The 18,951-nt window shown below is 38.8% G+C and overlaps 1 protein-coding gene across 9 annotated transcripts in view; it reads right to left on the reverse strand.

Moving 5' to 3' along the window:
* The window catches only part of FGGY (FGGY carbohydrate kinase domain containing), a 448,924-nt gene that overhangs the window by 131,425 nt on the left and 298,548 nt on the right, over nt 1–18,951 (reverse strand). For all 9 annotated transcript variants that reach the window (XR_002725457.1, XM_023187457.1, XM_031934004.1 and 6 more), the window contains one exon: nt 2,269–2,330. Coding sequence is in view for 8 of the 9 variants with exons in the window: in XM_023187457.1 (XP_023043225.1) it covers nt 2,269–2,330 (62 nt within the window). In the remaining variant the exon portion in view is untranslated. The remainder of the gene's footprint in view (nt 1–2,268; nt 2,331–18,951) is intronic.

An 18,951-nucleotide genomic window follows, 5' to 3' on the forward strand; every position in this document is an offset into this window, starting at 1 on the left:
GGCAGAAATGATGTTGTATCGTTATCAGTGCATCATAAAAGGAGATACGTGACATCACAACATGTTATTGCTGGTGTTGTTAACTTTCGTCACTTGGGTAAGGTGGTGTCTGCCATACTTATATACTACTGGAAAGTTATTATTTTCCTCTTCATCTTAATTAGTATCTTGTGCTGAAATCCTCTGGGTTTATGAAAATATCCTGCTTCCGACTTTTACTCACTAATTTTAGCATCCATTTATGATTCTTGCCTACAACATTTATCTGTGTAGTGTTTACCTAATTATGATTTTCTATTTCCATGATTTCTTCTACATTTATTAATTGTAAGGCTACTGTCCTGACAGTGAAGAGGAAGACCTGTCATTTCTTCCTGGTTTATTTCCTTCTTCAGTAATTTACTTATGGAGTTATTTACTTATGGACTTATTTTATGCTATTACTGTTTATTTTATCCTAAGTAGGCCACTGAGAGATTCTTAAAGCTGGTTCCAATGTACTTTAACAATCCCTTGTTGAGTAACTTCTTTCTTTCTGGCACCATAATTTTACTGCCCCAGCACAGACTCAGCCATCTTTCTAAGAAGTCCTGATTACTTTTATTGGAGAAATGGGAGGGAGAATGGTACTTAGAATCCAGTACCTGTGAGCTAGGTACACACATTGCTTCTATCGGGCCATTGCTTCCAGGCTATCTCAGCAGACAGAGCTAGGGAGTATACGCATGTATATTCACGCATGAATATACATATCTATATTTATGTATATTTATATCCAGCTGTGTGTTTGTGTGTATGTATATATATATATATATAAAATCATAAGTTGATACTGACACCATAAGGTTCATTCTAACCTTTTCCTTTTCCCATTTGTGAGGAACCTGGCTCTCATTATCCACAATATATTGATTTCTTCATTTCTAACCTTTTCCTTTTCCCATTTGTGAGGAACCTGGCTCTCATTATCCACAATATATTGATTTCTTCGCTCAACTGTAGCATACACATAAAGAGTTGTCACTATAGCTAACATATATACCTATGAAAAACAAATTTACCAATTAGAATATAATATTTATGGATGGTTATATTTTCTTTAGCCATATGGCATATAGTTAAATATTATTTCCCAAAGTTACTTAGGTTCTGTTCTTTTCTTTTCTTTTCCCAACCCCATTTGTAATACAGGAGTTTCAGTTTTTACTGTGCGCATTTCATTTTGCCCACGCCAGCATACACACGTATCCTGGCTATCTATCTATCATCTATTTATCGGGGTATCAGGGACATGAGGCATCACAATGATTCTAAGAGTTATAGTTATATAAAAAGGTATACTCAGAGAAGTGTCATTTCTTCCTACTACCACGGTCCCATTCCCACATTCTTTCTACCCTATTCCTACCCACCCCCTATAGGTAACTAATCTTATTATTTTCTGGTTTAAACTTCCTGGTTTTTTTTTTTTTTTTTGAGATGGAGTCTCAATGAGCTGGAGTGCAATGGTGCAATCTCTGCTCACTGCAACCTCCAACTCCTGGGTTTGAGCAATTCTCCTGCCTCAACCTCCCGAGCAGCTGGATTATAGCCACACACCACCACGCCCAGCTAACTTTTGTATTTTTAGTAGAGATGGGGTTTCACCATGTTGGCCAGGCTGGTCTCGAACTCTGACCTCATGATCTGCCTGCCTCGGCCTCCCAAGGTGCTAGGATTACAGGAGTGAGTCACCGCGCCTAGCCACTTCCTGTATGTCTTTTATAAAAATGAATAGATACACATTTATTTTATGTCTTTCTTTTCACATGAAAGGGAGTATACTGTAAATACTTTTTTGCACTCGGCTTGCTTCAAAATATTCTAGAAATCACTCCGTATCAGTTATTATCTTCAGTTTTACAGATGAAGAGACAGGCATAAAGAGGTTAAGTAACTAGCTTAAGGTCCTATATCTATTAAGGAGTAAGGCTGGGATGTGAAACTAAGAAGTTTTGACTCCAGAATCCATAGTCCTCCTTCTACATCAGAGTTTCTTATCCATAGTCCCTGGGTGTATCCTTGGGGAATCTCTAGATTCTCTAAGTTCTCTGACATCATTTAAAGAATTAATACATGGACCTTCTGGATCATCCAGATGACTATCTTTCAAGCACTAAAGGCATTTTCATTGTCCATAGGACCTGAAAATCACCCAACTGCCCAACATAAATGCTCTCAATGCAGTCACACAAGGAAAGCTTTAGATGGAATAGAGATAGCAGTTACCTGGCTGTGGCCTTTACTTGTAGTTCTGGAAAAGCAGCATGGCCTTCTACCATGTGGTCTATCTGAAAAATAAGAGATATGGGTCAATTTTACAGCTTCTCTAATTTATGTATAAGATAGAAAAATTTATATTAAAATGAGTATGTTTCTTTCAACTCTTTGTCCATACGGGATCCAAGAACATTAAAATGCCAATGTAGCAAGAGTGCCTCAGCTAAAAGAAATGTAGCTTTGATTAACCTAGTGCTAGCCTCTTAAATATATAACATAAAGAAGTTTAGAGTGAAGAGCAAAAGGAAATGAAATTCCCAAGGCTAAACTGGTAGCAGTAGGTTAGCATTAGGTCCAAGAATGAGGAGTAAGAAAGAAAGGGTAACTTATGTCAAATGGTGGGGGGTCTGAGTGCTAAAAGCACTAATCTTTTCTGGATCACATCATTTCCCCTTCTTGATCCAGGCTGTCATCCCTGGGCAATGTCAAACTTCGAATTACTCACTGTGTCTTACTAATGGAGAAGCTGAATGAGACTATGATGAGGGTTTTTGAAAAAACCCTCATTAAAAAGATTTTTTTTGAAACCCTCAGTTAAAAAAAAAATGAGATGCCCCAGAGCTGTCAGGAGAAACTCTCCTGACTGAACAATCATCACATGGGAAACACAGCTCTCCAAGGACAGAAATGTCTGAGCTCTGCAGACAATCATCCTTTCATTCGAAATCCCAGGTCTAGCATCTTATTCCTTAATCCACTTGGTGGCTCTAAACAAAATAGTACAAAATACGTATCAGGGACAGAAATGTTTCTCCATGCAGTTACTCTGCTTGCCATAACACACCCAAGCAACACTGTGCTTGAGTTCCTGAACCTCATCTATGTATTTTCTGAATGTTTACTTGAGTTTCTAGGATGCTAAAACAACCATTCTGATAGATTTATTTTCATTCCAACTAGGAAAAGACTTGCTCTCTTGGCTGCACAGGGATAGGCTCTCTGAGCATGTTTCCTGAGAGCTAGGGCTGTGTACAGAACAAGATAATTTGTTCAGGAGCCACAGAGGCCAGAGTTGGGTTCTGGCTCTGAATTTCACTAGCTGAGTGACTTTGTGCAAGTCACTAAACTGTTTTGAACCTCCATGGCCTCCTTTCAACCAGGATTTCTAGGAAGCTAAGTGGGTCTACTTGATATGGTTTGTCTGTGTCCCCACCAAAATCTCATCTTGAATTGTAGCTACCATAAATCTCACATGTTGTGGGAGGGACCCAGTGGGAGACAACTGAATCATGGGGGCAGTTTCCCCCATACTGTTCTCGTGGTAGTGAATAAGTCTCATGAGATCTGATGGTTTTATAAGGGGTTTCCTCTTTCACTTGGCTCTCATTCTCTCTTGTCTGCCGCCATGTAAGATGTGCCTTTCGCCTTCTGCCATGATTGTGAGGCCTCCCCGGCCACGTGGAACTATGAGTCCATTAAACCTCTTTTCTGCATAAATTACTCAGTCTCAGGTATGTCTTTATCAGCAGCATGAAAGCGGACTAATACACTACTATAGTCCCAACAGTAGTATAAATGATATCATGTGAAATATACTGACTCATTTCCCATACATCAGTACTAACTTAAGCATTGTACACACATGACTCTACTTCATTTATTCCTTATGGCACTCCTATGAAGAAGATACTCTTCTTCATTATGGAGATGAGGAAACTGAGATCCAAGAGATTTAATATCTTGCCCAACATCACAGAAAAGTAATGACAAATCTAGGTCTCAAACTGAGGTCTCTATATTTTAAGACCTTGTTCTTAACCACCATGTCATATTGTCTACTGAACTTCCAGGTATAAGTTGTTGAATACCACTGGTGCAGTTTTTGTGGAAATGTTTCAAAATGATATAAAAGACACGGGTCATTTCAATGAAAAAAAAACCCACGCAGTTATTGAATATTTATATCCTTCGGGTTCAACTCTGCATTACTGTGATGAAGTATATCCTCATCACACTCTGGATCCCCTGAGTTTGCAATCCATTGCGAGCACCAAGATAAACTCACTGGGAACAGTAATGGATAATTAAAGGCTTTACTTGATTTGATGCTAATTTTTATGGGAAGTGCTTTAGGAGTTCAGAGAAGACAGATTTAAATGAGCTTCCAGGAGTAAGCTAGAACCTAGCATGTGTGGTATAAGCATGAATGCAGTTATTTAGTATTTACTAAATGCCTAATGTGCTGCCAGGAACTGTGCACCTAGGTTCTGGAGATACACTGAAAAATAAGAAATAGTTATGATGCATAGTAGCATAAAGTGAGAGATCAATCATTTGGCAATTATTATATGGTTGGAGTAGGCGAAGCTTCAGCTGAAAGGCCAAAAATAGGTAGAATTTGGAGGAGTAGAGGGCTAGAGGCAAGGCATGACTGAAAGGAGGCTGGTTAGTAGAGACATGAAGATGGAAAGACATATATGATTTGAATGGTAAGCGACTGGTTTAGCCTCATGCCTGGATATCATGGGTGGTCAATAAAGGTCTGTGGAATAAATGTGGGATGAGTGAACCACAGGAAAAGCATAGACAGCACCATGTACTTCTCCTTGGTGACACTTACCACACTTTGCATTTGTATCTATTTGTGCTGGGCATACATTGGTTATAGGATTACTGTATGTTAAATTACAGAATTAGTAAAATGGTGAAAATATGGATGAACAAAGAAGGCAAAGGCAGACAGTGTGTCTTGAATGTCATAAGCGTTTATACTTTTATTAAAGGTCATAAAAATTATTCTGATTTGGAGAGAAAAATGATGAAAAGTTAAGAAAAATGTGGTAATATATGAAGGACAGGGAGATGACCAGGCATGGAGAACAGAAAATGCAGACAAAGATCACAGGCTGGCAACGGGAATATAAGGCACAGATATTTTCTATCCTTACTCTACTGTAGCATCTATCAACTTGTTTTACAATCCTTAGTTATATGTCTGTCTCCTACCCTATACTCTGAGCTCTTTCAAAGCAAGAGCATCGTTATTTTCCACTCCTCAGAATCAGAGCAATGCCTGACATCTGTAACAAATGAATGAATGAGCCTTATTTTGTAACAATTAAAAATGCTGACCAAAATACAGGAAATAATTCTCTGAAGACACTGGAAAGTGGCCAAAACCAGGTAGAAACTGGAGAGGAAGGGACACAAGGAAGGAAAAAACAGTACCTTGTACGTTTCCTGATTTTATACATTTTTGCCCATGGGTGGACCCCAGTCAGTGCCATGCAAGGTAACTAATACTTAGACAGAAATACACAGTCTTTCTGATTAAGAAATGAGAGGTTAGAGTTCAAGGCAACCATAGTAGCTACAAAGTAAGTCGTGGAGGGGATGTCAGAAAGAGAGAGCCATAGAAAGGGAATGCAACACTGTGCCTATAAATGCTACCTTAATTTCTGGATAATCTCCCAATTACATGTGCATGGGAACACCATAAGTAGTCCAGCTAAGGGTAAAATAATGCAACAGAGATTTTAGGACATGTTCATCACAGGAGAGTAACAAAACTTGAAGTTTGAGTTCAGCCAAATAAACTGCCTGCTAAACCAAAAAATCAATACTCAAAAGAGAAATAGAAATAATACAATGTGTCTAGCCAAAATATGACCCCAAATCATTGTACATATTGAGGAATAGGAAAATGTGATCCATACTTAAGAGAAAAGCCACTTAGTGAACACTAAATCTGAGGTGACACAGGTGTTAGAAGATAAGAATTTTAAAGTAGGTAATTTAACAATGCTTAAAGATGTAAAAGAAAATATTCTCATAGTTATTAAACAGAGAGGAAACAGCAAAGAAACTATTAAAAATGGAAATGTAATAGCATTGATTCAATACAATATCTGAAATAAATATATAGTAGATGGGCCTAAGAGCTGATTGGAGATGACAAACAGAAGTGTCCGCAGTGAGAATGAGACTTAGACTGGGAGACTTAGAGAGAAAGGAGAGAGAGAATGTACATTGAAAAAATTAACACCCCGAGTCTCTCAGGTGCATGGGAGACAATAGCCAAAGGTACCATATATCTGGAACTGGAGTCACAGTAAGAGGGAAGAGAGTGAGGAGAAGAAACAAACAAATTGAAGAAAGATGAATCCAAAGAAGACCATGCCATACCATAATGAAAGCCAAAGATTAAGAAGTCAACCATTATTTTTGTCATTCTTTCCCTTATAATGTCAGAATACAAAATACTGACATTTTTAGGTGTTGATGGAAAAAAAAAAAAAAAAAAAAAAACCTGTAAACCAAGAATTCCCTATTGAGCAAAAATATCTTTCAAGGCAGCATATAAAATAAATGCATTGAAAAAAAATGAAGAGAATGCCTTTTGCCAGTTGACCTGGACTGTAAGACATGCTAAGACAAGTTCTTTAGGCTTGGGAAAAGATATCACATGGAAACTTAAATTTTCAGAAAGAAAGGAATAGCAAAAAGATTATGTTTTATTTCTCAGAATTTCTTTAAAACATTTATGTCTCTTTGACATGGACTAAACTGTGTTCACCTCAAATTCATATATTGAAACCTCAGCCCCCAATGTGACTGTATTTAGAGACAGGGCTTTTATGGTGGTAATTAAGGTTAAACAGGTCATAACAGTGGGGCCTTAGTCTGATATAACTGGTATTCTTATAAGAAAAGGAAGGAATACAATCATTTTCTCTTCATATACACATACTGAGTAAAGGCCATGTGAGGTCACAGAAGGCAGCCATCTACAAGGTAGGAAGGGAGCCCTCACCAGAAACTGCATTTGCCAGCACCTTGATCACAGACTTTTAGCCTCCAAAACTGTAAGGAAATAAATGTCTGTTGTTTAAGCCACCCAGCCTGTGGTATTTTGTTTTGGTAGTCAGTTGACTACTGTGGTAGCCAGAGTAGACTAATACATTGTTTAAAGCAAACAATATGACAACTATTTGTATTGACCCAACTATTTCATTGTTGAGTTTATAGCATATGTAGATATCACACACAAAACTATAGCCTAAAGAGCTGGGATAGGAGTGGTAAGTAGAACTATACAGTTGAAGAGTATTTATTCCTTTCATGAAGTATCATAATATGCATTCAAAGTAGGCTGAAAAGTTTAGGATATTTACTATAATTACTAAAGCAACCATTAAAAAATAATGCAAAAAGATGTGTAAAAACCCAAGACACCAATAGATAACTTAAAATTGAATTCTTAAAATTGAAAAATAGTAATTTAATCCAAAAGAACTCAGGAAGGAAAGACAGAAGTGATCACAGAAAACAAATGACAAAATGAAAGATCTAAATCAAATCGTATTTATCTTTATGTAAAGTATCTAAACAATCCAAGTAAAATTCAGAGATCACAAAACTGAAAAACAAGACTCAACTATATGCTGTGTACAGGAAATACACTTTACAGAGACCAGGATAAGAACAGTGCCACAGGTGGTTTGCCCAACAGTGCTGGGAGTGGAAGAAGGAAGGAAAGGGAAGGGAAAGGGGAAGGGGAAGGTGAAGAGGAAGGGGAAAGGGAAGGCAGGGAAGGGGAAGGGGAAGGCAAGGGAAAGGAAAGGAAAGCAAAGGAAAACAAAGGAAAGGAAAGGAAAGGGAGAGAGATGGATTGGCAACATATTTTGGAACCCTCGGGGCTTACTGATGAATTAGATGTGAGGAGAGAGGGGAAAGGAAGAGTCAAGAATTAATCCTAATTTTTTATTTTATTGTTTGGCTTTAATAAAAATATAAATGATGGTACTCTTTACTAAGATGAAGGAAGATAATGGAGGATCAACTTGGGGAATCAGTTACTACCATCAGAAAACACAGTAATTCTTGACTCCTTCCTCCCTCTGACTCCGTAACATTGAACCCACCTTCACCCATTGATAGCAATGCTACACTCCTCAAGCCTTGGTCTCTCTCTTTTTTGCACACTTTGCACTTAATCTATCAGGGTGTGAAGGTCAAGGTCAAGGTTTGAAGGTGGCTCTACCTTCAAAATATATCCAAAATCTAACCCTTCTTTACCAGCTCCATGCCATCATCCTCCTCACTCAGCTGGCTTACTGCAATAGCGTCTTTCTGACTTCTATGCTTCTCTCCCTCTGCTTCCACTCCACAGTTAACAATCAACACAGTAGGCAGCAGTAAGAATGATTCTTTGAAAACCTGTCATAACACAACACTCCTCTGCTCATTATTCTCCAATGGTTTGCATTTCACTCAGGGTAAAAACTATTACTGTGGCCAATAATGTAGACCCTATCACCTCTCTGAATTTGTTCTCTGAAACTCTCATTTTGGTTCACTCTGCCCTACCCATTGTGACCTTCTTGCTATTCCCATAACACCCCATGCAAGCAACCCTCTCAGAATCTTTACATTGGTTGTTCCCTTGACCTGGTACATTCTTCCCATAGGTTTCAAAATAGCTAAATTCTTTCCTTTCCTCATTCTTTGTTCAACTGTCACATCAGTGAGGTCTACCCTGACCACACTGTTTAAAACTACAACCTTCCCATCTGAACTCACAAGCTACCTCCTCTATTTGCCTTAATAACTTATACCATAAAGTGGAATTTATTTGTTTTCTATGTATTATCTGTCTCCTCCTGTTAGAATGTAAGCTTGAGAAGGGTACAGGAGTCTTGGTGGAGTACAGGAGGGTGCAGAAGAGGTTGTTTTACTCACTGCTACTTTCTCACTCAGAACAGTACCTTAAACATAGTAAGCACTCTGTAAATAATGGCTGTATAAATAAACATCACTCTAAAGAATTCAGACTTTATTATAATGAAAACTGAAGAGCTATCACGAGTGACAGACTCATAACTGTGTTTCAGAAAGACTTCTATAGCTACAATGCAAGAAAGGGATTAGAGGGGGAAAGATTAGAGGCAAGAAGCCAATTAGGAAGTTGTGCAGCAATCCAGGTGGGCATACAAAAAATAAGCAAAAGCCAGGGCAGGAGAAGGGAACAGGGAGGCATTTGTTTTTGCAGTTAGTCTTTGTATCCACAAAGTCATTATAATTAGCAGATGTGAAATGCTGGGGACACACCTACCTCTGTACAGAGATCCTGTCAATGCTAATTGACCTTTGGCTATTGTCTCCCATGCCCCTGAGAGACTCAAAGTGTTAATTTTTTTCAATGGATATTCTCATTCATATTTTCTCTCTCTCTTTCTCTGATTCTCCCAGTCTGTCTCATTCTCACTGCAGACACTTTTGTTTTCATCTCCAATCAGTTCTTAGGCCCATCTACTATATATTTATTTTGGATATTGTATTTAATTGTTTTGTCCCATGGCCTTATAAAGCTTGCCAACTGTATTTGTTTCAAGACACTTAAAAGATAATGTCATGTTAAGTGACAACAGTTGCTTCTCAAGGGAGTCTACAAGAGAACTGAAAGAAAAACTCAGAAATGCACCGCCACAAGTCAGATTCAGTTTTGGAAAGATCTTGGGCCTCTGGTGGCCAATTTGGGTTTGCACTGTAGCTCTCCTACTTACAACTGTAAGATTTTGATCAAATTGCCTTGCCATTCTCAGCCTATTTCTTCATCAATAAAACTAATATAACAACACTGACCATATACACATGCTGTGAAGTCAGATGAAATACCAAATCCTAATGGGCCTAAAAGTATTTGGTAGATAATAGGTATTCAGTATTAACCTCTATTTTTCCAGTAGGCTTAGCAATTGTACTATCTATTTTTATGTCCTACAATAAATTATAATGATCAGTTCTGTATCCAATTTTCTTATTTGATGATGAACGACTGCGGTGACCACATTCTTGGCTGGCCCAGTGGAATCACTCAGGAAATCTCTGTAACGCGATGGAAGGAGTGAATGAATGAAGGGATGAAATCATTATCTCTAAAACCTGTACTACGCTGTGCACACTGCAAGTCATTCATACACCCATTTATAGCAGAATGCCTTCCATAGGTGACCTCCTGAGGCTAGTCCCAGTCTTGGCAATGACGCAGGAGGCAGATAGAAACTCACAATGTACACATCCTAAAATCCCAAGAGCACATAGTAACTTGTTGCATTGTGACCTTGTGACTCAATCCAAGCCCAATTGTTCCAGAAAGCCAGTGCCACCATAGCAGTGGCTTAGGAACTTGTCTTAGCCTTCCTTACCTAATGCCATCCCCCCAAAAAATGACTCCATGTGAGACAAAGAAGAGCACTTGGAAAGGGTGATGGCCAAGGTCCAGTTGGAAATAAGCTTTGGTATCTGGATGTAGGAACTGCACGGGGTCAGTGTTCTGTGGACAAAGTCTATGGAAAAAGCAATGCTTTTTCGCATAACTATTCTGAAGAGAACATCGGCAAGCATGAGACAAGTCTTGATGTGTGATGAAACTAAAATCAATCATCCTTAGGAAGGGAGCATGTGCTTTTCTAAGAAGTAAATATCAAAAGATCCTGTCCTATTTCTTTTCCTTCATCCTGAGGATAACAAGATGAAGATTTTTTAAAAAATACAAATCTATTCACATACTTAGAATGAAATCCTTGCTTTGTAATGGAAGACCTGCATTTAATTATAAAAATGAGATAAAATATCTTTTTTTCAAATCTATGGCTTTTAATACATTTTTCACTTATTTTCCTTTTTTCTCTTGCTTCCTCCCCTTTACTTTCCTTTTTCTCTCTTTTCTCACTTGACATCTCTTATGCTTTAGGTGGTGTATTTATGACTGTGTGGCATTGTTGAAACCATGGACAATGTACTACTGGAGCAGACACCTTCAGATGTGGCTTATTAGAGAAGATGTGCATATGCAACAAGGAATAAAAATGATGCAACTTTCTCTTATCATGTCCTATGTGACAATGATGTATTTTAAAACCAGGGATTGGAATTTACAAGAGAATAAAAAAGAATCAGTAAATGGTAAGGAAAGGTGAATAGTAAATAAATCATATTAAAAGGCCATCGATGGTAGGTGAGGAGACTCTCCAGGCTGTGATTGCTACCTTTGGTCACTTAACTATAAAATACGGATAATGACTGTATCTATAGGTATAGTCATAGGACTTTTCAGAGTATTAATTAGATAATACATGAAAAGTTCTTGGAATTCAGATCAGAAACAAGCCTTCAAAATAACATTAGACACTGTAATTATGACTATCATTCAAAGTTTAACGGAATTATGTGTATAAATCCTCTCACAAAAATATACTCAGTAAGCTACAATTATTACAATTAATACTACTATCATTATAATATTTTTAAATCTATGTTATAACTGACATCTCTCTCTCTTTGCATGTCCTCTTTGGACTGATAATGGACAATGCAATTTGCTCTTGATTCAAATTTTGCTCCATTGCGCTAGATTTTGGATTTCCTAAGATTTCACTCTCTGTAACCTATGAGTCAATCAAGCCGCATGCCTATGTCCAATGAAACTATGCATGTAGAGTTTCCCAAAATGGAGCTCCAAATGCAGTTTGACAGGTTGATGGTGCAATACTAATGAAACAGATAAAAGCTAACAATTCCCATGACTCCTGTCAAAAGCCACAGTGGAATATTATGAAGATTTGTTAGTAATAGCAAAGAAGAGGTCCCATTTTTAATTAAAATTCAGGCTTATGAAATAGGTGTAACCAATTTTTTTGCACAAAGATATGTCATAACATTTGGGATAAAATGGCTTATATTCATAGCAATAGAGGAAACTTTGAGCCAAATATCAGGGAAAATATTTCTGACTGATAGAGATATTCGATGTGTATATCAAGTCTCTGAAAACCTACTGATGGACAGGTTCATGAATAATGCATTCTGCACAAAGAATGGGTTTACTGGATCATTACCCTTACTAGAAAAAGCTTCTGGATTGTGTCGTCTATGAGTTCAGAGTCTCCTACAGGTGATTATACTATGATGTGAGGTTTAAAAGAGTTATATTTCAGTCATGGGTCCTCAATGTGTGACAAAAAGGGAAAGAATATTTAACTTAAAAGTTGTCCAGGAAGACCTGGGTGCAGGGGGTGCCAAAATGACTGACTAGAAGCATCAGTGATCAGAGGCTCCCAACAAAAAGAACCATACCCCGTTCTCTACTAAAAATACAAAAAATTAGCTGAGCATGGTGGCGGGTGCCTGTAGTCCCAGCTACTTGGGAGGCTGAGGCAGAGAATGGTGTGAACCTGCGAGGCAGAGCTTGCAGTGAGCAGAGATCATGCCACTGCACTCCAGCCTAGGCAACAGAGTGAGACTCCATCTTAAGAAAAAGAACCATAACAGCGTGCAAATCCTGCACCGGCAACTGAGGTATCCAGGTTCTGTCATCAGAACTGACTAGGTGGCTGGTGTGACCCATGGAGAAGAAAGAAGAGCCGTGCAGTGTGGTGGCCCACCTCAGAGCCACACGGGGCAGGAGAGCCCTCACCCCCCATCCAAGGGAGGCAGTTAGTGTGCTCGCCAGCCTGGGAAACCGTGCTTTTTCCACGGAAATGTGCAACCTATAGATTGGAAGATCCCACTCATGAGCCCATGTCACCAGGGCCTAGGGTTCCCAACCATGGAGCTGCACTGATTCTCATCAACCACTCAGCTAGAATCTGCTTAAGCCTGTTGAGCTCCCGAGGGGCGGCCAGCACCACAGCTGCGGCTACCTGCTGTCTAAGCCATTTGGCCTCCTTGAAAGAGGGGTGGCAGCCAACACTGGAACTTAAAGTTGCCTAACACACTAAGTTCCCAGGATGGGGGAAGGGCAGCAGTCATCTCTATAGCTCCAGGCCATGCTTTTCCCCTGCTGGAGCCAAGGAAGCTGAATGGCTTGGTCCCAAGAGGTATTCCCCACAGCCTAACACACCAGCTGTGGCAAACTGCGGCCAGAGTGCCTCTTCGGGCCTCATCGTGATCCATCCCTCCTCACTGGGTGGGGTTTCCCTGCAGGAACTCCAACAACTCCAGCTAGGGGCTCAGGGACCCAACTCGGATCTCCCTGGGCCTGAGCCCCTAGGCAGGGAGGGGGCCACAGTCTCCGCAGACCAGCAGACTGTCTTTCCTCCTGATAGTTCTGAGGAATCTCAGCAGCCCAGTCAAGTGGGCTCCCCGACAGTGAAAGCTCACCCCCTCCACCAAGGGACAAAGTACTTTGTTAAATGGGTCTTGCTTCCCACGCCAACCACTGAGTGAGACACTTCAACAGGGATTGTCAGACACCCTATACTATACAGAAGCACTCCTACTGGCATCTGGTCAGTGCCCCTCAAGGTCAGAGATCCCAGAGGAAGGAGCAGGCACCCATCTTTGCCCTTTCTCCAGCCTCCCTGACTGACATTTCCAAGAGTGGGAACAAACCATATGAATAGGGCCTGAAGGGAACCCTCAGCAAACCATGGAAGCCCCACAGAAGAGGGACCTGACCACTGAAAGAAAAACAAACAAACAGAAAGCAACAACAACAGCATCAAGGAAAAAAAAGTCCCCACAAAAACCCCATCAAGGGTCAGCAGCCTCAAAGATTGAAACTAGACAAACTCCTGAAGATGAGAAAGAATCAACAAAAAAACACTGAAAACCCAAAAGGCCAGAGTGCCACTTTTCCAAATGATCACAACACCTCTCCAGCAAGGGCACAGAACTAGACAGAGGATGAGATGGACGAGTTGACAGAAGTAGGCTTCAGACAGTGCATAATAACAAACTCTACTGAGCTAAAGGAGCATGTTCTAACCCAATGCAAAGAAGCTAAGAACCTTGACAAAAGGTTACAGGAGCTGCTAACTAGAATAGCAAGCTTAGAGAGGAACATAAATGACCTGATGGAGCTGAAAAACACAACACTAGAAACACATGAAGCATACACAAGTATCAATAGTTGAATGGACCAAGCAGAAGAAAGGATATCATAATTTGAAGACCATCTTGCTGAAATAAGGCATAAAGACAATATTAGATAAAAAAGAATAAAAAGGAATGAACAAAACCTCTAAGAAATATGGGACTATGTAAAAAGACCAAACCTGTGATTGACTTGAGTACCTGAAAGAGATGGGGAGAATGGAACCAAATTGGAAAACACATTTCCGGATATTATCCAGGAGAACTTCCCCAACCTAGTGAGACAGGACAACACGCAAATTCAGGAAATACAGAGAACACCACTAAGACACTCCATGAGAAGATCAACCCCAAGACACATAATCATCATATTCTCCAAGGTCAAAATGAAGGAAATAATGTTAAGAGCAAAGAGAAAGGTTGGGTTACCCACAAAGGGAAGCCCATCAGACTAACAGCGGATCTCTCTGTAGAAACTCTACAAGCCAGAAAAGAGTGGGGGCGAATATTCAACATTCCTAAAGAAATGAATTTTTAACCCAGAATCTCATATCCAGCCAAACTAAGCTTCATAAGTGAAGAAGAAATAAAATCCAATCTAGACAAGCAAATGCTGAGGGATTTTGTCACCACCAGGCCTGTCTTGCAAGAGCTCCTACAGGAAGCACTAAATATGGAAAGGAAAAACCAGTACCAGCCACTGGGAAAAAAAAGAAAAAATATGTATGTATATATACATATACACATATATATGTACACATAGATACATATATATATATGAAGACCAATGACACTATGAAGAAACTGTATAAGCTAGTGTGCAAAATAACCAGACAGCATCAAGATGACAGCATCAAATTCACATATAACAATATCAACCTTAAATGTAAATAGGCTAAATGACACAGTTAAGACACAGACTGGCAAACTGGATACTCATGACCCATTGGTGTGCTGTATTCAGGAGACCCATCTCATGTGCAGAGACACACATAGGCTCAAAATAAAGGGATGGAGAAAATTTACCAAGCAAATGGAAAGCGAAAAAAAAAAAAAAAAAAAAAACCAGGGGTTGCAAACCTAGTCTCTGACAAAACAGACTTTCAACCAACAAAAATAAAAAAGACAAAGAAGGGCATTACATAATGGTAAAGGGATCAATTCCACAAGAAGAGCTTACTATCCTACATATATATGCATCCAATATGGGAGCAACCAGATTCAGAAAACAAGTTCTTGAAGACTACAAAGAGACTTAGACTCCCACCCAATAATAGTGGGAGAGTTTAACACCCCACTGTCAATATTAGACAGATCACCGAGACAGAAAATTAACAAAAATATTCAGGACTTGAACTCATCTCTGGATCAAGTGGACCTAGTAGACATCTACAAAACTCTCCAGCCCAAATAATCAGAATATATATTCTTCTCAGTGCCACATGGCACTTATTCTAAAGCTGACCACATAATTGGAAGTAAAACACTCCTCAGCTAAGGCAAAAGAATGGAAATCATAATCAAACAGTCTCTCAGAACACAGTGTAATCAAATTAGAAGTCAGAATTAAGAAATTAACTCAAAACTCCACAACTACATAAAAATTAAGCAAGCTGCACCTGAATGACTCCTGGGTAAATAATGAAATTAAGGCAGAAATAAAGAAGTTATTTGAAACCAATGAGAACAAAGAGACCACATAACAGAATCTTTGGGACACAGCTAAAGCAGTGTAAAGAGGGAAATTTATAGCACTAAATGCCCACATCAGAAAGCTAGAAAGATCTCAAATTGACACCCTAACATCACAATTAAAGAGCTAGAGAAGCAAGAGCAAACAAATCCAAAAGCTAGCAGAAGACAAGAAATAACTAAGATCAGAGCAGAACCAAAGAAGATAAAGACACTTCAAAAAAAAAAAAAAAAACCAATGAATCCAGAAGCTGGTTTTTTGAAAAAACTAACAAAATAGATGGCTAGCTAGACTTATAAAGAAGAAAAGAGAGAAGAATCGAATAGATACAATAGAAAATTATAAGGGGGATATCACCAATGACCCCAGAGAGATACAAACTGCCATCAGAGAATACAATAAACACCTCTATGCAAATAAACTGGAAAATCTAGTAAGAAACGGATAAATTCCTGGACATATACAACCTCCCAAGACTAAACCAGGAAGAAGTTGAATCTCTGAATAGACCAATAACAAGTTCTGAAATTGAGGCAGTAATTAATAGCCTACAAACCAATAAAAGCCCCAGACCAGATGAATTCACAGCCAAATTCTACTAGAGGTACAAAGAGGAGTTGGTACTATTCCTTCTGAAACTATTCCAAACAGTTGAAATGGAGGACTTCTACCTAACTCATTTTATGAGGCCAGCATCATTCTGATACCAAAACTGGGAAGAGACACAACAACAACAATAAAAAACTTCAGACCAATACCCCTGATGAACAACGATGTGAAAATTCTCAATAAAATACTGGCAAATAGAATCCAGCAGCACATCAAAAAGCTTATCCACCACGATCAAGTCGGCTTCATCCCTGGGATGCAAGGCTGGTTCACCGTACACAAACCAATAAATGTAATCCATCACATAAACAGAATCAATGACAAAAAGCACACGATTATTTCAATAGATGCAGATAAGGCCTTCAACAAAATTCAACAGCCCTTCATGTTAAAAACTCTCAATAAACTAGGTATTGATGGAACATATCTCAAAATAATAAGAGCTATTTATATCAAACCCACAGCCAATATCACACTGAATGGGTAAAAGCTGGAAGCATTCCTTTTGAAAACTGGCACAAGACAAGGATGCCCTCTGTCACCACTCCTATTCAACATGGTATTGGAAATTCTGGCCAGGGCAATCAGGCAAGAGAAAGAAATAAAGCGTATTCAAATAGAAGAGAGGAAGTCAGATTGTCTCCGTTTATCAATGACATGATTGCATATTTAGAAAACCCCATCATCTCAGCCCCAAAACTCCTTAAGCTGATAAGCAACTTCAGCAAAGTCTCATGATACAAAATCAATGTACAAAAATCACAAGCATTCCTATACACCAACAACAGAGAAGCAGAGAGCCAAATCATGAATGAAATTCCATTCACAATTGCTACAAAGAGAATAAAATACCTAGGAATACAACCAACATGCGAAGTGAAGGACCTCTTTAAGGAGATTTACAAACCACTGCTGAAGGAAATAAGAGAGGGTACAAACAAATGGAAAAACATTCTATCCTCATGGATAGGCAGAATCAATATTGTGAAAACGGCCATACTTTCCAAAGTAATTTATAGATTAAATGCTATTTCCATCAAATTACCATTGACATTCTTCACAGAATTAAAAAAAAAAAAACTACTTTAAATTTCATATAGAACCAAAAAAGAGCCCATATAGCCAACACAATCCCTAAGCAAAAAGAACAAAGCTGGAAGCATAATGTTACCTGACTTGAAACCACACTACAAGGCTACAATAACCAAAACAGCAGAGTACTGGTACATAAAACAGACATATAGATCAATGGAACAGAACAGAGACCTCAGAAGTAACACCACACATCTACAACCATCTGATCTTCGACAAATCTGATCCAAAAAAAAGGAATGAGAAAAGGGTTCCCTATTTAATAAACAGTGCTGGGAAAAGTGATTAGCCATATGCAGAAAACTAAAACTGGACCTCTTACTTATACCATGTACAAATATTAACTAAGATGGATTAAAGACTTAAATGTAAAACCCCAAACCATAAAAGCCCTAGGAGAAAACCTAGGCAATACCATTCAGGACATAGGCAGGGGCAAAGTTTTCATGACAAAAACACCAAAAGCAATTGCAACAAAAGTCAAAATTGACAAATTGGATCTAATTAAACTAAAGAGCTTCTGCACAGAAAAAGAAACTCTCATCAGAGTGAACAGGCAACCTATAGAATGGGAGAAAATTTTTGTACTCTATCCATCTGACAAAGGGCTGATATTCAGAATCTACAAAGAATTTCAACAAATTTACAAGAAACAACCCCATCAAAAAGTGGGCCAAGAATATCAACAGACACTTTTCAAAAGAAGAGATTTATGCAGCCAAGAAACATATAAAAAAAAAGCTCAACATCATTGATCATTAGAGAAATGCAAATCAAAACCAAAATAAGATACCATCTCATGCCAGTTAGAATGATGATTATTAAAAAGTCAGCGAACAATACATGCTGGTGAGGATGTGGAGAAATAGGAACTTTTTCACTGTTGGTGGGAACGTAAATTAGTTCAACCATGGTGGAAGACAGTGTGACGATTCCTCAAGGACCTAGAACCAGAAATACCATTTGACCCAGAATCCCATTACTGGATATATACCCAAAAGAATATAAATGATTCTACTACAAAGACATATGCACATGGATGTATCTTGCAGCACTTTTTTTCAGTTTCTCTAAATTATTATTGTTTTGTATTATTATACTTTAAGTTCCAGGGTTTGTTACATATGTATACATGTGCCATGTTGGTGTGCTGCACCCATTAATTTGTCATTTACATTAGGTATATCTTAATGCTATCCCTCCCCCTCCAACCCCATGACAGGCCACAGTGTGTGATGTTCCCCACCTGTGTCCAAGTGTTCTCACTGCTCAATTCCCACCCGTGCGTGAGAACATGCGGTGATTGGTTTTCTGTCCTTGTGATAGTTTGCAGAGAATGATAGTTTCCAGCTTCATCCATGTCCCTACAAAGGACATTAATTCATCCTTTCTTATGGCTGCATAGTATTCCATGGTGTATA

The sequence above is a fragment of the Piliocolobus tephrosceles genome, chromosome 1, assembly GCF_002776525.5.
Source record: "Piliocolobus tephrosceles isolate RC106 chromosome 1, ASM277652v3, whole genome shotgun sequence".
NCBI lineage: Eukaryota > Metazoa > Chordata > Mammalia > Primates > Cercopithecidae > Piliocolobus > Piliocolobus tephrosceles.